The sequence below is a fragment of the Colossoma macropomum genome, unplaced genomic scaffold (genome assembly GCF_904425465.1).
Source record: "Colossoma macropomum unplaced genomic scaffold, Colossoma_macropomum, whole genome shotgun sequence".
In the NCBI taxonomy this organism is placed as follows: Eukaryota; Metazoa; Chordata; class Actinopteri; order Characiformes; family Serrasalmidae; genus Colossoma; species Colossoma macropomum.
In genome coordinates this window covers 21301461-21318298 of record NW_023494784.1, presented here as the reverse complement: position 1 = coordinate 21318298, position 16838 = coordinate 21301461, and the positions used below count along the sequence as shown (strand labels likewise).

The following is a 16838-nucleotide window of genomic DNA, read 5'->3' as shown; positions in this document are numbered from 1 at the left end:
ATTTTAGGTGGGTGTATTGCATTTTTAGACAAAAACAGGCCGTAAACCGTTTGAGTAAACCTGGTAAATCGCTGTCTCGGTTCAGCTGTGCATCACACACTGTATGTGAGCAGTGCTGAGTGTGAACTGGAGTGCGTTTCCTATTACTAGGCTAACCGGCTCTGCTGAGGACTGAGGGGTTGGAGGGACCGAGTCGCGTTCAAGGAGTAGAACATTAACAGAAGGAAGTTAAATCTCCTATAAGAGGAGCGTCTGTGGACGCTGGAGAGGAGAAGACGAGCAGAGGAGGAGAGAGAGACAGAGAGGGAGAGGGAAGGACTTGGACACGGTTCAAGAAGTCCAGTGCTACGCGGCTAACTGTCAGACTCCAGCAGAAGACATGGGCAAAGCCAAGGGTAACGTAGCTTCTTTTCAGCGAGTAAAGAGGACCTTTCAGTGCTGAGCAGATGATGCTAACGCTTTTAATCAAAACGCCGTTGCGCCGTCGTGCATGTTGGAAAGGTGACTTGTGTTGTCTAGAATTTTTAAGTTCTACAGCCAACACCTTTCTGTGTTTTCCATAAGATACAGCAGTGATTCGACTTAAAGAAGACCGTTTGAGTTTGTTTGAAGAGCTCTGGGGGGAAAAAAAAACTTTTTTTCCCATTTTAAACCCAGTTCATTCTGTGGCAGCCTGAGTTCAGTCGGAGTGTGAAAGAGGACAAAAAGTGCACAAAGCGCTGTGTCCTGTAACGTAGCAGCGCATATGGGTCACATCATCCATGCCTTTAACCCTGGGGGGAGTGTGGAATGTGTCGTCGCACTAAAAATGCAGTGGAAGAGCATTTTCACTCCATTGCATGAGACTATGTTAAAATAAATCCCTGCATGTGTGTAATGATAATCCCAGATGTTTTTCTCTGTATTAGGGCTTCGATTAATCGATTTTTTCCACATACGATTTTTACTTGCTTTATGAAAGCAAGATAATCGAGATTAAACGATTATTGTGCTTCCATTCCAATGATGCTCTTATTTTGTATTGTGTTATAAATCCAGTGCACCCCTTTCCTTTACAGCTTATCTAAGTTATTTTAGTCTAATTTATTTTTATTCATTATTTTAATATATGTTTAGTAGTTTTCAGTGAGTTGTGGAATTACACTACTATGTAGTTGATCTTATTTTTTATTCATTATTTTTCTATGATATATGTGTGTATCTATCTATCTATCTGTTTATATATGTATATATAGACACACACACACACACACACACATATATATATATATATATATATATATATATATATGTCTACATTTATTTTTTAAGTTGTTTTTCAGTTGAATTCTGTTTAAAGTTTAAAGAAATAAAGTGTTAAAAAGTTTTTTGTTTTTAGTTCAATAAATGCATGCTGTTTCTCAAATAATTGTGTTAAATAATCGTGACCCCTATATTGACCAAAATAACCACCATTTATAGCCACGTCATGAAATGTCCAAGAAGACTTGGGTAGTACTGGTTTATTCAGTTAAATTATTTTATTCAGTTAGATTTATTTAGTAACATGACAGATTTGTGTTTTCCTGCATATTATAAGTGCCAATACTTTTACTTCTACTCAAGAATCCTTGTGAGGAAAGGAATGTACGTGTTACTCAGTTACATTTCAGTCATTAATATTAAATTTCTTTTTTGGTGCCTAAAGTCAGTGGTGTGACTAGTTGCACTTTGAACGCTTTAGAATTGGTCCCCTCAGTTTTGAGCTTTAGTGCTTTACTTTAGTCCAAAAGGATGCAAGGAAAAGAAGAATAACTCCCAACCAACAAACTTTTTTATGCTGATAGATGCAGAGCTGTAAGATGCTCAGTAATTGAATAGTTTTTCTCACCTGCTACTTTCATACTTCTTCTTAAGCTGTTTTTGGAAAAGTTTTTTACTTCTACTTGAGTTATTATTTCACAGAAGTAATGTTACTTTTCTTGAGTATGGGTTTAGGCTATGCTAACCAACTCTTTTATGTCTAACCACTTATTTGTTCATTTCTGTGAAGTCCATGGTTAGATGACTTGCCTAATGTGATGTTCTCTTTTTTATGTTTTAGATGATAACATGGAGAAGTACCAATCTGATAAAAAAACACGCTCACCAGTAAGATGATACAATTATCTCACTATGCATGCACAGCGTTTTTTTAACAGAAGATAATTTTAATAGGGTTCCCAGCAATTGCACTAAAGGACATCTGATGAGTAATGACCAGTTTCCTGACTCCACGAAACAGGCTGATTCAACAGCTAAATGACTAAATTAACCACGTGACGCAGTAATGAAATCATGGGGTTGGATGTCCACATGTTTCAGTGTGACATCTGACGATAAAGTAGAATTATAAGGCATTCAGCTGAAAAAAAATGTGTAAATCTTCATGAGATGTTGACTTTGCACAGTTTATTATTTGACTAAAGAGAACTTTTTTGTGTGATTTCAGAAAATATGTGGGACCAACTACCCACTTAGCATTGCCTTCATCGTAGTCAATGAGTTCTGCGAGAGATTCTCCTACTATGGAATGAAAGGTAATGAAGGAACATCTTGCAAATGTCTACTGAATTTCAGTAAAGCTAATAGTCGCTAATTGTCACTGTGACTGTGGCTACTGGTCATTCAAATAGAGAGGATTCAACAACAGTGAATTACCTGATGAACAACAAACCACATCATTACATTTTTCAGGCACATGTTTACCTGCAAAATAAAGTTTCGTTATTTTTTTCTTCTTTTTAAAGCGGTGCTCACACTTTACTTCATCCACTACCTGCACTGGAACAAAAACCTCTCCACAGCCGTGTACCATGCATTCTCTGGCCTGTGCTACTTTACTCCCATAATAGGAGCCATCATAGCAGACTCTTGGCTGGGGAAGTTCAAGTAAGATATAATGGAATACCAGTCCTCAGTCGTACGTCAGCTAACCTACAGGGAAACTGAATTGGAACTGATGTCAAAATTTGTCTTTGTGTTTAATTCACAGAACCATCATCTATCTGTCCATCGTGTATGTTATTGGTCATGTGATAAAGTCTGTTGGGGCCATTCCAGATGTGGGAGATAGCACTGTACACATGTAGGTTTTGTATAACATTGATGATGTGTCTAATTCTATATTAATGCATACATCAGTGCAAGTCTCAGCAGCTCATAATGCATTTTGCTTTGTTGTAGAGCTCTGTCCATGCTTGGCCTGATATTGATCGCATTTGGGACTGGAGGAATCAAGCCATGTGTTGCAGCCTTTGGTGGAGACCAGTTTGAGGAGGAGCATGTGAGCAAATCATAATGTGTTAACACAGCAGTCAGTACAACTAGTCATCTGCATTGATGCTGAGCTAATAATAGATTATCTGTAGATGTTCACATTGTTAACAAACTGTCTAACTAAGTAGATTGTCAGCAGCATTAGTTTAGGGTTAGGATTAGGGCCATGTTTAGGATTAGTGAAATTTCAGGTGAATTTCATAGATATTTAGTTGAATAAGTTGAGTGCTGTGAATGGCAGCAACGTGTGTAGACTATTTACATCTTTTACTATTTACAACTTTTCAGGAAAAACATTCTTAATGTTTAATGCAAGTTAATGTAACAAATGTATTCGGCAAGTAAATTTGGACCATTTTATTGGTCCATTCATCATGAAATGTCCATACAATGTAAAATGGCATTTTAAAATAATGAAAAACTGTAAGATACTTGGTTTTGATCTGACAGTGAGGTTTTGATCTAGATTAAGGATACATTTTCCAAGTAGACAACCAAGTAAGTCACTCTGGATAAGATTGTCTGAAAAACACCTGAAATGTCAATGTCAAAAACAAGCTTTCTTCCTAAATCATGTGTTTGTAATCAGTCCAATTTTTTGTTTTCAGACAGAGGAGAGGAGAAAGTTCTTCTCTATCTTCTACATGTCAATCAATGCTGGGAGTGTGCTGTCTACTATCATCACACCCATTCTCAGAGGTGAATCCCATAAACATACACACTTCTGCTCTGTTAAATCTTAAGCAAAACTTTAAAACTGTGATAAAGTTCATCTTGCAAATGTGTAGTTACGGTCTAAATTACTTGCAATTATCATAAGTGCCTAGACTGAATACAAGGCTTTCTACACAGGTGATGTTCAATGTTTTGGGGGTGACTGCTACGCTCTGGCGTTTGGGGTCCCTGCTGCTTTAATGGTCATAGCTACGGGTGAGTGTCGCACCTGGTTGATATCAAAGTCTACAGTTTATGTCATATGGTTTCTGAGAGCCGTGCCTCTGATGAATAAACAGTTTAACACAAGTGTCACATTGTGCTTAGCTGCCTTTATAGTCAGTTCACAGCCCCTGAGTTGGAAAAAAGAGATGTTTGGACAGTCTGTGAACCGTAAAACCCATTCAGATCAGGGAAAGTGAGATTTAGCCTCAGTCAGCAATCTGGATGGATTGTAAGGACACCGTCCCTACAGTCCGTGTAAACAACTTTGGAAAAACATTAAGCTCATAAAGCAAAGGCAGTCTGGGTATGAACATAGAGAGCAATTCAGAGGTACTCCAGGATATACAGGTTTGGAAGTTTGCCAGTATTGCAAATTGCTTTAGGAATATTCAGAACCAATGATCAAATGCTTGTATTTTAATAAATTACAGTAACTTTCTCAGTGAAAATAGATTATATAGACATATACTGTAGATAAGTTGCATTTAACATATTTTGGCCACCACTGTTGTATTCGGAAGCCATTTGTTTGATTATAGTGTGCCTGTGCACGCTTGTCTGCATTTGTGGGCCTCACTCATGAGTGACCTCATTTTGACCATAAGGGCAATTGCTAGCTTTAAATGAACTCCTAAGTACAGCAGTGGTATAAAACGTGTGAATTACTGCTTACCATTGATGGTAAAAGCTAGTGCAGCCTATAAGGTATTTCTATAAAGTAGGTGTAAATAAGTGCCCAGCCTAAAGCTAGAGTTGGTTGTTTTATGCAGAATCCCACAGCAGTTTGAGAGAATTTTAAATTATTTTCATGTTTTTGTTTATCAATGTGCTTTCACGGTAGTTCCCAGCACGCATTACGCTAACACATCATACAAACACTGGGGATCCCTGTGGTGACAACAAATCCTGACGGCTAGCCTAGCCACTGATAGGCTTAGCTGTCTGGCTTCCCTCTGCATTCACCAGCTAAAGATACAGCCTGCACTAAAAATTGTTGTAGGTTTTCAAAAGTTCCTTTCACCTTAAAGATATGTCAGCAGAAAAGGATTTTCCTAGTTTTTAAACCAGGAAATCTCTCTCCAGAGACTATTGGGCACCACTATGTAATGCAAGTAAGCTTGCTCACAACAAATGGACATTTTTCATTTTCACCAGAGTGTCTCTTTAAAGGTTGCTGACTAACACTTGTATGAGATACTATTAGTATTCATTCACAACATTGTTCTTCTTTGTCTAGTGGTTTTCATTGCTGGCAGCGGGCTATATAACAAGGCTCCACCTGAGGGAAATGTCCTGCTGAATGTGTGCAAGTGCATTGGGGTAAGAAACCTCTTTTACACCAAGGACTGGCAAATGAAACGATGAACAATGAACAACAGAACATTGAAAATGACACACAAGTGTAGTTAATCATTATTCTTTTCCTTTGAATTGATCAGTGTGCCATAAGCAATCGGTGGAGGAGGCCCAAGAACAGCCCAAAACGGGATCACTGGCTGGATTGGGCAGAGGAGAAGTATTCGGTATGAATACAGAAACTTCTCAGTAATTACAACATGCACGTGAGATAAACAATGTGTCCTAAATACAGTGTTGCGGTACTTCCTTCCAGAAACGTCTTATTCAAGAGATCAAAATGGTGCTGAGGGTGCTGGTCCTCTACATTCCATTACCCATGTTTTGGGCTCTCTTTGATCAGCAGGTACAAGTTTAAATGCTGTCGTACAAACTACCATTCTAGTAGTTACACACTGTAAAAATGATTGCGTTTTAACTTGAAAAAGTAAGTAACCTGGTTGCCTTAAAATTTTGAGTCATTGAATGTACAAGGTTACATGCATGTAACAGGTTACTTACTTTTTCAAGTTAAAACATTGAATAATTTTTTACTGGGCAGTGTTTACTGTGGCTGCAAGCTTAACACAAGAGATACAATCTTTATTGTCTCTAAAGCTGAGCAATATGCAGTTAAACTGTAAGACAGGAGATCAACTATTAACATAGATATCAGCAACACACAGATATTCCATTCATTTCCTGATAATGATCAATTTTCCCTTTGTTTGGTGCCAGGGGTCTCGCTGGACTCTCCAGGCCACCAGGATGAACATGGATTTTGTAAGTCTTTTGTCCTTCCTTTGGGAAAAGCTTATTACATCATACGAATAGTAATTTGATATTCTTTGCCTGGAAGTTGGACATTCATTTCAGTTGTGGCATTAACATGAGCATTTACGTGGCCTAAGAAGACAATGAGAAAAACTGTCACTCCCTGACTTTTTTGCGCCTTGTTTAATGAATAACATGATGGTAGTAAGAAATGGTCCTAAATAACTTCATTGTACAGTGACCATTTTACAGTGAAGCTACTGTCATTTAGACCAACACCCAGAAATGAATGACAGAATCATTGTATTTGTAGTACACACCCACGTCTTTTCTGCGGTGCAAAAACATGAAATGAAATCATCTTGACTACCACAGAAGTGTGGCACCATCTGAATACTGTAATGACATAGATGATCCTGAGTCATTATCCCATTAGGGTTAGGTTTACAAGCAGGCTTGAAAACAGGGCACTGTTAGGTGGTCATGACTGGAAGTTTTGACAGGGAATATTGGCAAGCAGAAAAAGGTCAGACAACATTTGTATATATCAAGCTCACAAGTTAAGCACAGATGCTTTGGAGCACACATCCTTCGTGAGCATGTTCATAACATTCTAGCCACCAACCAACTAAATAGAGCTACCAATTACACGAACCACCCACATATGATAAGGGCGAGTCACAGCAACCAAGAAGACCCAGCATCAACCAATATAAATCAAAGCAAACCAAAAAGCCAAAAAAAACCCAAAAAAACAAGGTAATTAAAATAACCAAGATTCACTGCAAAAGCTGGTGTCTTCTCAAGTAAAATGATCTTAAATCTAGTTGATATACTAATATTTCACATTTTTTACAGTTGTTGGGACATTATAAGATTATTTAACTTATTTCTAGACATTTTTATCAAGTAAAATTATCTCACTATATTGGCAGATAATTTTGCTTGTTTCAAGCATGTTTCATAAAACAAGCAAAATCATTTGCCAGTATGGTGAGCTTTCTTCTTGATAAAATCACTTAAAACATGTTAAAGTGTCAGCATGAGAAATATTAGATATATTAACTAGATTTAAGAACATTTCACTAGCCAAGGTATCTTTTTGGCATTTCACTCAAAAAATGGCATACACATTAGTCAAGTCACAAAGAAGTCTTCATTCACACCATATAATGCAAATGTATTCAAAGCGAAAATGTACCAAGGCGCTCTCTGCAAGAGGCGCATCTTATGATCTTCACCTCCCGGCAAGTGATTCACCATTTTTAAGCCCATTTTAAAGCCCATAAAACGTAACGGCATCATGGCCTACCTTATCAAAGTGTCTCGCTACTGGAGATGTCTCATTTCTGATTGCACATTTCTGTTCAGAAATTCTCGTTTTTAATTGTTTGTTTTTCCCACATAGCTAAAGCTGCATTGGCAAACAAAAAAAATAAACCTTATAGATCAACCAACGTGATCCTGCCCCGAACATCTTATTGGTTTGAGAACATGTGTAATTGTTCTGCGGCATCAGGCAATGACATAAAACACAGCTGTTACATTTAAAGTCTTAATCGACAAAAATGTTCAAATGAGCTGAAACTAGGTGGTCCTTCAATGTAGGGCCTTTTTTGACAAAAAAATGAGGGGGATCTTGAAAAGCCAGGCCAATTTGTGGATCAAGTGGTTGATGGGTTTCTAAAATTTTGGGTGGCTGTGCATTTTGCGAAAAAAAAAAAGCATTTAGCATTTATCTTTTGGTTTGTGACACTTCACTAAACAAGGCTGTCACGATAATGAAATTGTAGCTGACGATTGTCATAAATAATTGCGGTTAACGATTAAATTGTTTTTGCTTGTTCATAATTTGCACCTATTAAAACACAAGCAGTCAAATTGGCTGATTATCCACCTTATTTGTTAGCTATGTAATGTGTGTAGCTAAAACTGGTTGTACTGTCCAATCAGTCCTCACACAAATGTCTATAGTTACACAGAATTATGAGCAGTGTTAGACAAAGCTAGATTTTCTTCACAAGAGTGAAAATATTAGCAAAAAAATGAAACACCCACTCTGCCAGCATATATGCTAAAATGTTAGAGTTAACAAATAAACAAATAAAATAAATATTTTTTACATTAGAACTTTTTTTTTCTCTTCATAAGCCCCATGATGGCTCAAAGAATACATTTACTGCCTTCTTTTATTTGCATTTATTTGCCTCAACCAAACACATCCAATTCACATTGCGTTTGTTGCAGTGTAAAATGAATCTGAAATCTAATGACTGTATAAAATGATAACAAAGAATTTCATGAATTGAAGAATGTGTTCAAGCATTTGAGACCAGTTATAGACATTGGTTCCTTCTTGTTAAAGTATATGGTGAGGTTATTCACCAGTCCATCATTCTGGACCGCTGGGCATTCTGTATACAAGTTCACAATCAGTCAGGTAAATAATCCATTCTGTGTTTTGCAGGGTGGAGCATTTGTAATAAAGCCTGATCAAATGCAGGTATGATCTTCACTTGCTTACATGTGCAAAAATCTTCCCCTGTATTATTGCACAATTGTAGCTTAGTGATATCTCCTGATATCTGTTTATGATAGATGATCCTAAGAAATTATCAGAAACTTGAGCAACAAAATTTACTGTAATCTGTTTTATAAGCAATATATTTTTATGATTTTCAGATCATGCTGATTATTGAGCTTGTGTGTGTGTGTCCTAATTTTTCTGTCCTGTTGTTAAGATGCTGAACGCTTTGCTGATCCTGGTGTTCATCCCTATCTTCGACATGGGCGTGTACCCTCTCGTTGGCCTCTGTCGGATCAAGCTCACGTAAGTGCAGCCAAAGACACATGTACATGTGGAGTGTGAAGGACAATAAAGTTTTAACAGCATTCGAAGTACAGAAAAATTGTCTAGCAAAGTGGAAAATGACACATGGACAGTGTCACTGGTTATATAATGGGCGCTGTAAATTCTGTGGATTTCAAACAGCAAAACAGTGCAGAACAAAATGTTCTTTACCCTTAATGTGCATGAGCATATTGTTTCAGGAATGTCCCACACATATTCATATTCATTCTCTTTGAGCTCCAACACATCTTAACCAGGTAGACAAAGGTCGACAGAGTTCTCCAGTGTGTATTGTCAAACAGTAGTGAAGCTATGCTCTTACTGAAGGGGGGTCAGACTTCAATAGTGGGACCTAAAAGCGCAACACTTGAATAGAAAGAATAGAAACTTAATTAGACAGCAATACCGTCCTGACCCTTGAATCACAATGTATAATAAAATAATAATTTCAATATGGTGAAAATAATATCCTGATACTTCAAGACATTTTCACTGTACACCAGGGGTGCCCAGTCCTTTTCCTGGAAATCTACCACTCTGGAGAGTTTAGCTCCAACCCTAATCTAACACACCTGATCCAGGTAATCAAGACCTTTAGGGGCATCTGACTATATGAGCCAGGCGTGTTGGATCTGAACTCTCCAGGACCAGGATTGAGCCCCCCTGCTATACATGATTTGTCATGAAATGCATTTTTGTAACAATATATTGGAAAAGGCAAAAATGAGCTGCTAGTGCTACAATTAAAAATATAAAAACGTTGAATACAAATAATTTTTATTTAACCCTTTAAAGGTCCAGCCTTATTACATATTAAGATTTATTATTCAGTAACTACAGGGACTTCAGTACAAACATTTCGAGCTATTCTTAGGTTATTGAAATGTGTAATAAAACTTTGGGCCCGCTGGTGGGCCCTGGCCATTTAAGGGTTAACGTTTCACATATTGCGCTGCAATAAATTCAGTTAAACAGGATTAATTATGCTGTCTTTGCAATGAAACATGCAGGTGGTCAGTGTTCAGTGTACTGATACAGTATTCAAGATATGCTCAAAAAAGCATATTGTGACTTATTGGGACGAAAGTTATAATGATAAAGGTGAATATTATCATATTGTCCTAGTTAGTACTTTACAGAATTATGAATCCGAGCAATAAGCTACATTGATAAATTTTTGCATAAAACTCAAGGTGCTGAAAAAAAGAACTCAAATATAGTATGTCAAATATTTTGAAAGACTATATATATATATATTGTAGGTGCAGATCATAAACACTAAAACTGATGCACTGATGAACTCTCTTTTGGGTTTTAGAAATATCTGAAAATATCAATTTTTTCAAACCTAAAAGTTATATCAGTGCTTCAGTTTGCCTAATGATTCTGAACAAACTGCATAGTTTGATGGAGGTTAAGAATTGAGGGAGCTTTGAATTACCTGTTGCTGCTTTTTGTAGCTTAAAACTTCACCCTCCTGGAATGAAGCTGATAATATTACTCAGTAGACCTGGTGTGTTCACTGAAGAATCCATGTGTACATTTAGGCCATCAGGTTTAGATTGTGAAGGAAAAGTTTGCTGTTAATGTTTCAAAAGAACATTTTATGCTGAAGCCTTATGTTAACCACAATGTTTGGCAGCAGTGTTTAGAACAGGGGTCATCAGTTCAGGTCCTGGAGGGCCAGAGTCCTGCAAAGTTTGGTGGTTTCCTTTCAAAAAACCTATTAAACCTGCCAATTAACTGAGAGGTTGAATTGTGAAGTCTAGATGATCCCTGATTTAGAAGCAGGAGTCAGCTTAGAAAGCTGCATGTTACTAGAAATTGCATTTCAGTATTTCAGCTGCTCTTGAATGAAGCTTTTAATGAAAAACACTCTTTTTTGGATTCCATTTGATTGTAAACGTCTAACATCTTAATATGCTGTCTAAATATCCATGCACATTCACTTGTTTTTTATTATGTATTACACATAGGAATTACTTGAGGAAAAAATATGCCACTCCCCAAATAATACATTGTCACTTACTCAATAATCTGTAAGATGATTAATAATAGAATGGTCTCATTGTTATTATGCGTTAGACCAGTAGGTGAACCTGTGACATATCGTAGCTGTCTTAATAAAATATCAAGCTATGTAAAGCACAGCATCTCTGCTTAAATGATGTAGAAAAATGAAAATCGGAAAAAATTGAGACACTTTTTTTGTGGACAGTGGTGTTATGTTACCCTGTCTCCTGCCATCTTGAAAGCTGCCATCTGACACACAGTGTGACATTAAGCACCTTAAAGATTCTGAATTTGGACTTTAGATTTGTTAATAATGTCATGAAACATGTCTCTCCTGCATTCTCAGGCCTCTGAAGAAGATGGCTGCAGGAATGATCCTTGCTGCACTTGCATTCTGTGCTGCAACTGTAGTGGAAGTCAATGTTATTGTATGTAAATCATCAAAAATTCCTCATTTGCACTACACTACTTATGTAAAAATTTAAATGACTACTTTAGAAATTGCCAGTACTGAAAGTTTGTTGTGTTTTCTGTCAGAAAACTGTTGTGGAAACTCCACCAGCCAAAGAATGCCTGCTGCAAGTTCTTAACTTTGCTGATGGAGATGTCTCTGTACAAATTCCAGGACACAATATCTTCCCGGATCCAATAAAATCATATGATGTGAGATAAAGTTATAAACTCTTTATTTTTTATTATTATTATTGATGGTGTACCTTAATATTCATTGGCTTTGTCCTAATGTCCTCATTCTTCTATGAACAGTTTAAAAGAGTTTAAAAGGCAGCACAAAAATTAAGGCTGACTGTATGTGACATTTGTAGTCATGTCATGTAATCTCACCAAATTAGTCACTATATTTGAATGTTAGGAGAATGTTGAAACTAGGAGGTTGTTTTATGAAGATAGTCATACTTTACTTAAAACTTAAAGCATTCTTTGTGTCACCAGGAACCTTCAGGATACACAAGTCTTCCACTTGATGACGCCCACCAGATCATCACAGTTGATATCACTCATAATGGAGCAAATCACCAATGTCAGCTTAACTTCACTCAGCACAATGTTTATAGCCTCATCCTAGACAATAGGATTACATGCAAACTGGTGAGTTCAAAACATCATAGAGACCATGACCATGTTTGAAAGTTTTAGTAGATATACAAGTAAATTGTAAAGACTATATCACATTTTAAATTCAATGAAGACCTCTCTTATATTTTATCTTGAATACTGCATTGGTATTACGATATCATATTGTACCATTTTGTTGTCACTCAAATGCAGGAAGAAGACAACTACACCAAATCTGAGGCTGGAGAAGCATTTGTGAGGTGAGATCCAGCTTCTAAATTATGAGAAACAGAATATTAATAATAATCATCATGTAACAGAAGGTTTTTTCTTGTTTTGTTCCATGACTTGGGTTGTGATGCTTTGCACTGCACTACAAAATCATGTTACTGATGTTATGTGTTTTTCTTTCCCCCCAGATTTATTAATACCCGCACAGACGGTATGAACATAAGTGTAGGCAGCAAACAATTCCAAGTACCAGGCAGTTATGGGATTTCCCTAAGCTTAGGTGTTGAAAGAGGAGAGTAAGTATTTTATCACAGTAGTATTTACACTTAATTGGCCTATGACACAACAACCTTGCTTCAAACTTGTATATTTAAGATCCAATAAGTCAAGACTCTCTTTGTGCACAAGGGGGTGCAACTAGACTTGAACATATGATTTTTTTTTCTAAATTTTTTTGTTCATACACATCCAGGCCAGATGCATTGACCATATTTCACTTGTGCTGTCTTTTCTCTTTGCAGATACAAGAATGTTGAGTGCACATCATTGGATACATTAATGAAATATCAGATTGATCTGGGTCTCCTTGACTTTGGCGCCTACTACACAGTCATACTCGGAGGGGTAAATGATATTATTCAGTTATCCCAGTGTGGTTAATGTTTCACTCTGTTAAACAACTTGTTTAACAACTCTATAATAGCGACAACTAACACTAATCTGGCACAATCCAGGTTTTGTAATAAATAACAGTGCAGTTAGTGTCCCATAATTGAAAAAAACAATAATACAATTATATAAATATACAAATTATACTTTCCTTAGTTTTCAAGACTTGGGCCTAAAATGTGGCCTAGAAAAAAACTTTTTTTACACTATCTTTAGTTAAAAAACACCCTTAAGTTTAATATTGATATAAGACAAACTCCACCCTTAATCAAGGGTGAAACATTGAAAACATTTAAAATCTGTCACATGCACGCAATGGTCTTTAAATACTAAAGATACTTAATTTTTAGCTCTGTACCCACGTCTGACAATTCTGGAATCATGTAGCTAAACATTTCTCAGACTTAATGGGTTGTAGCACTCAGCTCCCTCTTGTTTTGTTTACTTGGTGATGACTATACTAGATCAGTGATACATAAAAAAAATAAATAGTAAAATACCAATACCAGTCACTCTAGCTCTTGCTGAGCAAACCATCTTATTCAATTGGAAAACCAACACATCATAAGATGTCAGTTGCTTGTAATCTCTTAATAGAGTACATTCAAAAGGTTGATTTTTAATAGAAATTACATTTAGTTCTCTACCAGTTTAATAAACTTACAGATTTTCAAATGCTCAGTGGTCTTGTGGTCACTGATTATCAAATTTCCTGCATAATTTAGTCATCGTTCAGAGTGGTTTGTTGTGAAATAATTCACTGTAGAGAAATTTACCAACTCTTTACAGATTTCTTTACGGTGTTTATATGACAGAATGATAGGAATCAGGGGTCGCAATGTCTACAATGTAGAAATACTCACCTTATTTTCTATCCAAAACCACCAGTGAGGAGCTACAAGTGTCTTCTGAGTTTTATATGTGATGGTGAAATGGTGTTGAATTTGGGGACTATTTTGCCTTTCAGTGCCCTGCTTATGCCTCTCCACCATAAATACATTTCAGGCCTAAACCTTTTCTCAAAACTATAATAAAACAATGTCTCAGGCAGTGTATTTCTCATCATCTCATGTAATACATTTTTGTGAGGGAGTATTTAGAGCCATTAAAGTTCAGATGTCTGGTTCGTATCACCACCACTGTGAACAATTCTAATGCTGTAGGTTTCTCTAGAATGGCACGTTTCACATCAAATCACTTTGAATGACTTTGTTTACATCTTAACCATTTAATTATGAGGACATTTCAAAAAATTGGTTGAATTCTCCTTAAAAATAGACCTTATATTCTAGCTAAACTGTACAAGAAATCAAAATTTACTAATCCACAAAGGAAGGTCAGAAATAATGTATGAACATATATATAGTGGCTTTGATGTAGTCCGTTTTAGGGACTAGTCAGAATGCTCCAAATATTTTCACATTTTACACGATTCCAAGACAGACAGCAAAGAAAGTCTAGACTGGACTGTGGAGGAAATGAAAAGCGATGCAAGACTGGTTCACCATCTGCCTGTTCTTTTTTTCACAGGATCCAAATAGCCTAACACTGAACAAGATGGTGGATGTCCAGCCCAATAATATCCACATTGCCTGGCAGATCCCCCAGTATGTCCTCATCACTGCAGGAGAGGTCATGTTTTCCATCACTGGTCTGGAATTCTCATATTCACAGGTAAACAGTCATCCAACCAGATCTTTGTTGTTAAGGTCTGTTATCTTCACTACAAAAACTGGTAGTCAATATATCTAATAATTATATTTTGAAGTTGTTGAAAGCTTATTATAAGATTATGTAACTTATTTCTAGACATTGTTTGCTTAAATGAAATTCTCATTATATTGATAGCAGATAATTTGACAATATAATTTGACATTATACTCAGTCAATATAGTGAGAGAATTTCACTTAAAATCACTTAAAACAAGTAAATTGTCCAGAAATAAGGTAAATAATTTTATGACAGTGTCATAAAATAAAATTTTGACAATCTCAAAATGAGAAATGTAAAAATTTATTGACTAGGCTTAAAGGGCCCATATCATGAAAAACCACATTTACATCATTTTTAAAATAAAACATTTTGAGGTAATATGTAAACGTTGCTTAAGTTTCAAAATCTGTTGTTCGCTCCCCAAAAAATATAGTCCATATATGGAAATTAAGCTGCAAAAACAGCTTTGTATTCATTGCTTTTGTGACTTCATACATTCATCTACATGGATGTTACAAGCAGTGTTTCAGCCCCAACTGCTTTTTTAATGAGGCACCATACAGGGCAGCCAATCAGCTCTGTTGTGTTTACATATGTCAGCGTTAAAGGCACAGTACTAAAAACAGCCTGTTGAATTCTACGGGATAGTAAGAGGTTGGAAAATGATCATGCAAAAATGTTTTTGATACATAAACTCTCACAAACTTTATAAGTGGACATCAAGGAAAACATTAAAATGTAAGACAGATGTTAGATATGGGAACCTTTAAGGTAATATCACTTGCTAAGATCATTTTTTTGCAGCATTCAGGTACTAATGCCAATGCTCTTACCCTTAGGCTCCAGCCAGCATGAAGTCTGTGCTGCAGGCAGGGTGGCTACTGACGGTGGCTTTCGGAAATGTCATTGTGCTGATTGTAGCAGAGGGAGCTGGGATGGAACAGGTAAGCAATGGAGCAAGTGCTTTCTTTATATAAGATCTGGTTTGACACCAGATGAATAATAGCAAGGTTAATGAATGTGCACATCTGACAGAAAAGGCTGATGTGGAGGAAGCAGCTCTGTGGCAATGGGTAAACAAATTGCCTGGATGTAAATACAGAAGATATGTAGCGCTCAAAGCCTGACTGGTTGTGTTGTCTTCTACAGTGGACAGAGTTCTTGCTCTTTGCTGCTTTGCTGGTTGCGGTCAGCATCATCTTTTCCATCATGTCCTATTTCTACACATACGTGGACCCTGACCAGCTTGACAAGCTCTTCAAAGAGGAAGCAAACGAAGGCAACATGGATGACTTGAAGAAGGAGAAAGAGAGTATGAACATGAATGACCTCCCAAAGGGCATAAAGATGTAGCAGAACCACACATTGCTTCCAGCGTTATCACAGTATTTCAGTACACTAAATCAAAGCAATGCTAATTGTATTAGACAGGGAAACACTGTTCACTGGACTTTTCTTGTTAACTCTGTTCTGTCATTCCAGGGCGTTTATCTGATCCTCAGTTGGTCTTTGTTACTCAGGGATCATACTGCAGCTCAAGAAACAGAAAATAATTTGTGGAAGGGACATTTTATCAACATATATAATATACTTTATACAATATTAAGTCTAAATCCTAAATTTTTATGGATGTATTTATCTTCAGATGTTTATAAACATATCGGCATAACACTGCTGTCAGTTGAGAGTGATGTTTGTACATTTTTAAGATGATTTTTACAATGTAAGTAGTAATAAAATTATGTATGTATTTTTGTGACCATTGACAATGTGAAGGGAGAACTATACAGAGACTGACTTCAGTTCAATATGTCTGACACAAATTGGTTTCTCTTGCTCATTCTTGATTTATACAGACCCTTATAAATAAGATACATTAATGTGAGAAACTGCTTTTTGTTTGCATTAAAATGCATAAATAAAATGTAGCAATTTCCTCAG

General features: G+C 36.5%; 1 protein-coding gene across 1 annotated transcript; it reads left to right on the top strand.

Moving 5' to 3' along the window:
• Window positions 1-282: 282 nt before the first annotated feature.
• Window positions 283-16833, top strand: slc15a2 (solute carrier family 15 member 2). The gene is made up of 23 exons (XM_036593559.1): window positions 283-395; window positions 2084-2130; window positions 2471-2558; window positions 2769-2910; window positions 3014-3106; window positions 3205-3304; window positions 3906-3996; window positions 4150-4227; window positions 5474-5556; window positions 5676-5759; window positions 5849-5938; window positions 6310-6354; window positions 8813-8848; window positions 9087-9175; window positions 11556-11637; window positions 11747-11872; window positions 12161-12316; window positions 12497-12543; window positions 12703-12810; window positions 13036-13138; window positions 14714-14857; window positions 15737-15841; window positions 16047-16833. The coding sequence occupies exons 1-23, from the start codon at window positions 380-382 to the stop codon at window positions 16248-16250; spliced, it is 2157 nt and encodes a 718-aa protein (XP_036449452.1). The 5' UTR covers window positions 283-379; the 3' UTR covers window positions 16251-16833.
• Window positions 16834-16838: the final 5 nt, after the last annotated feature.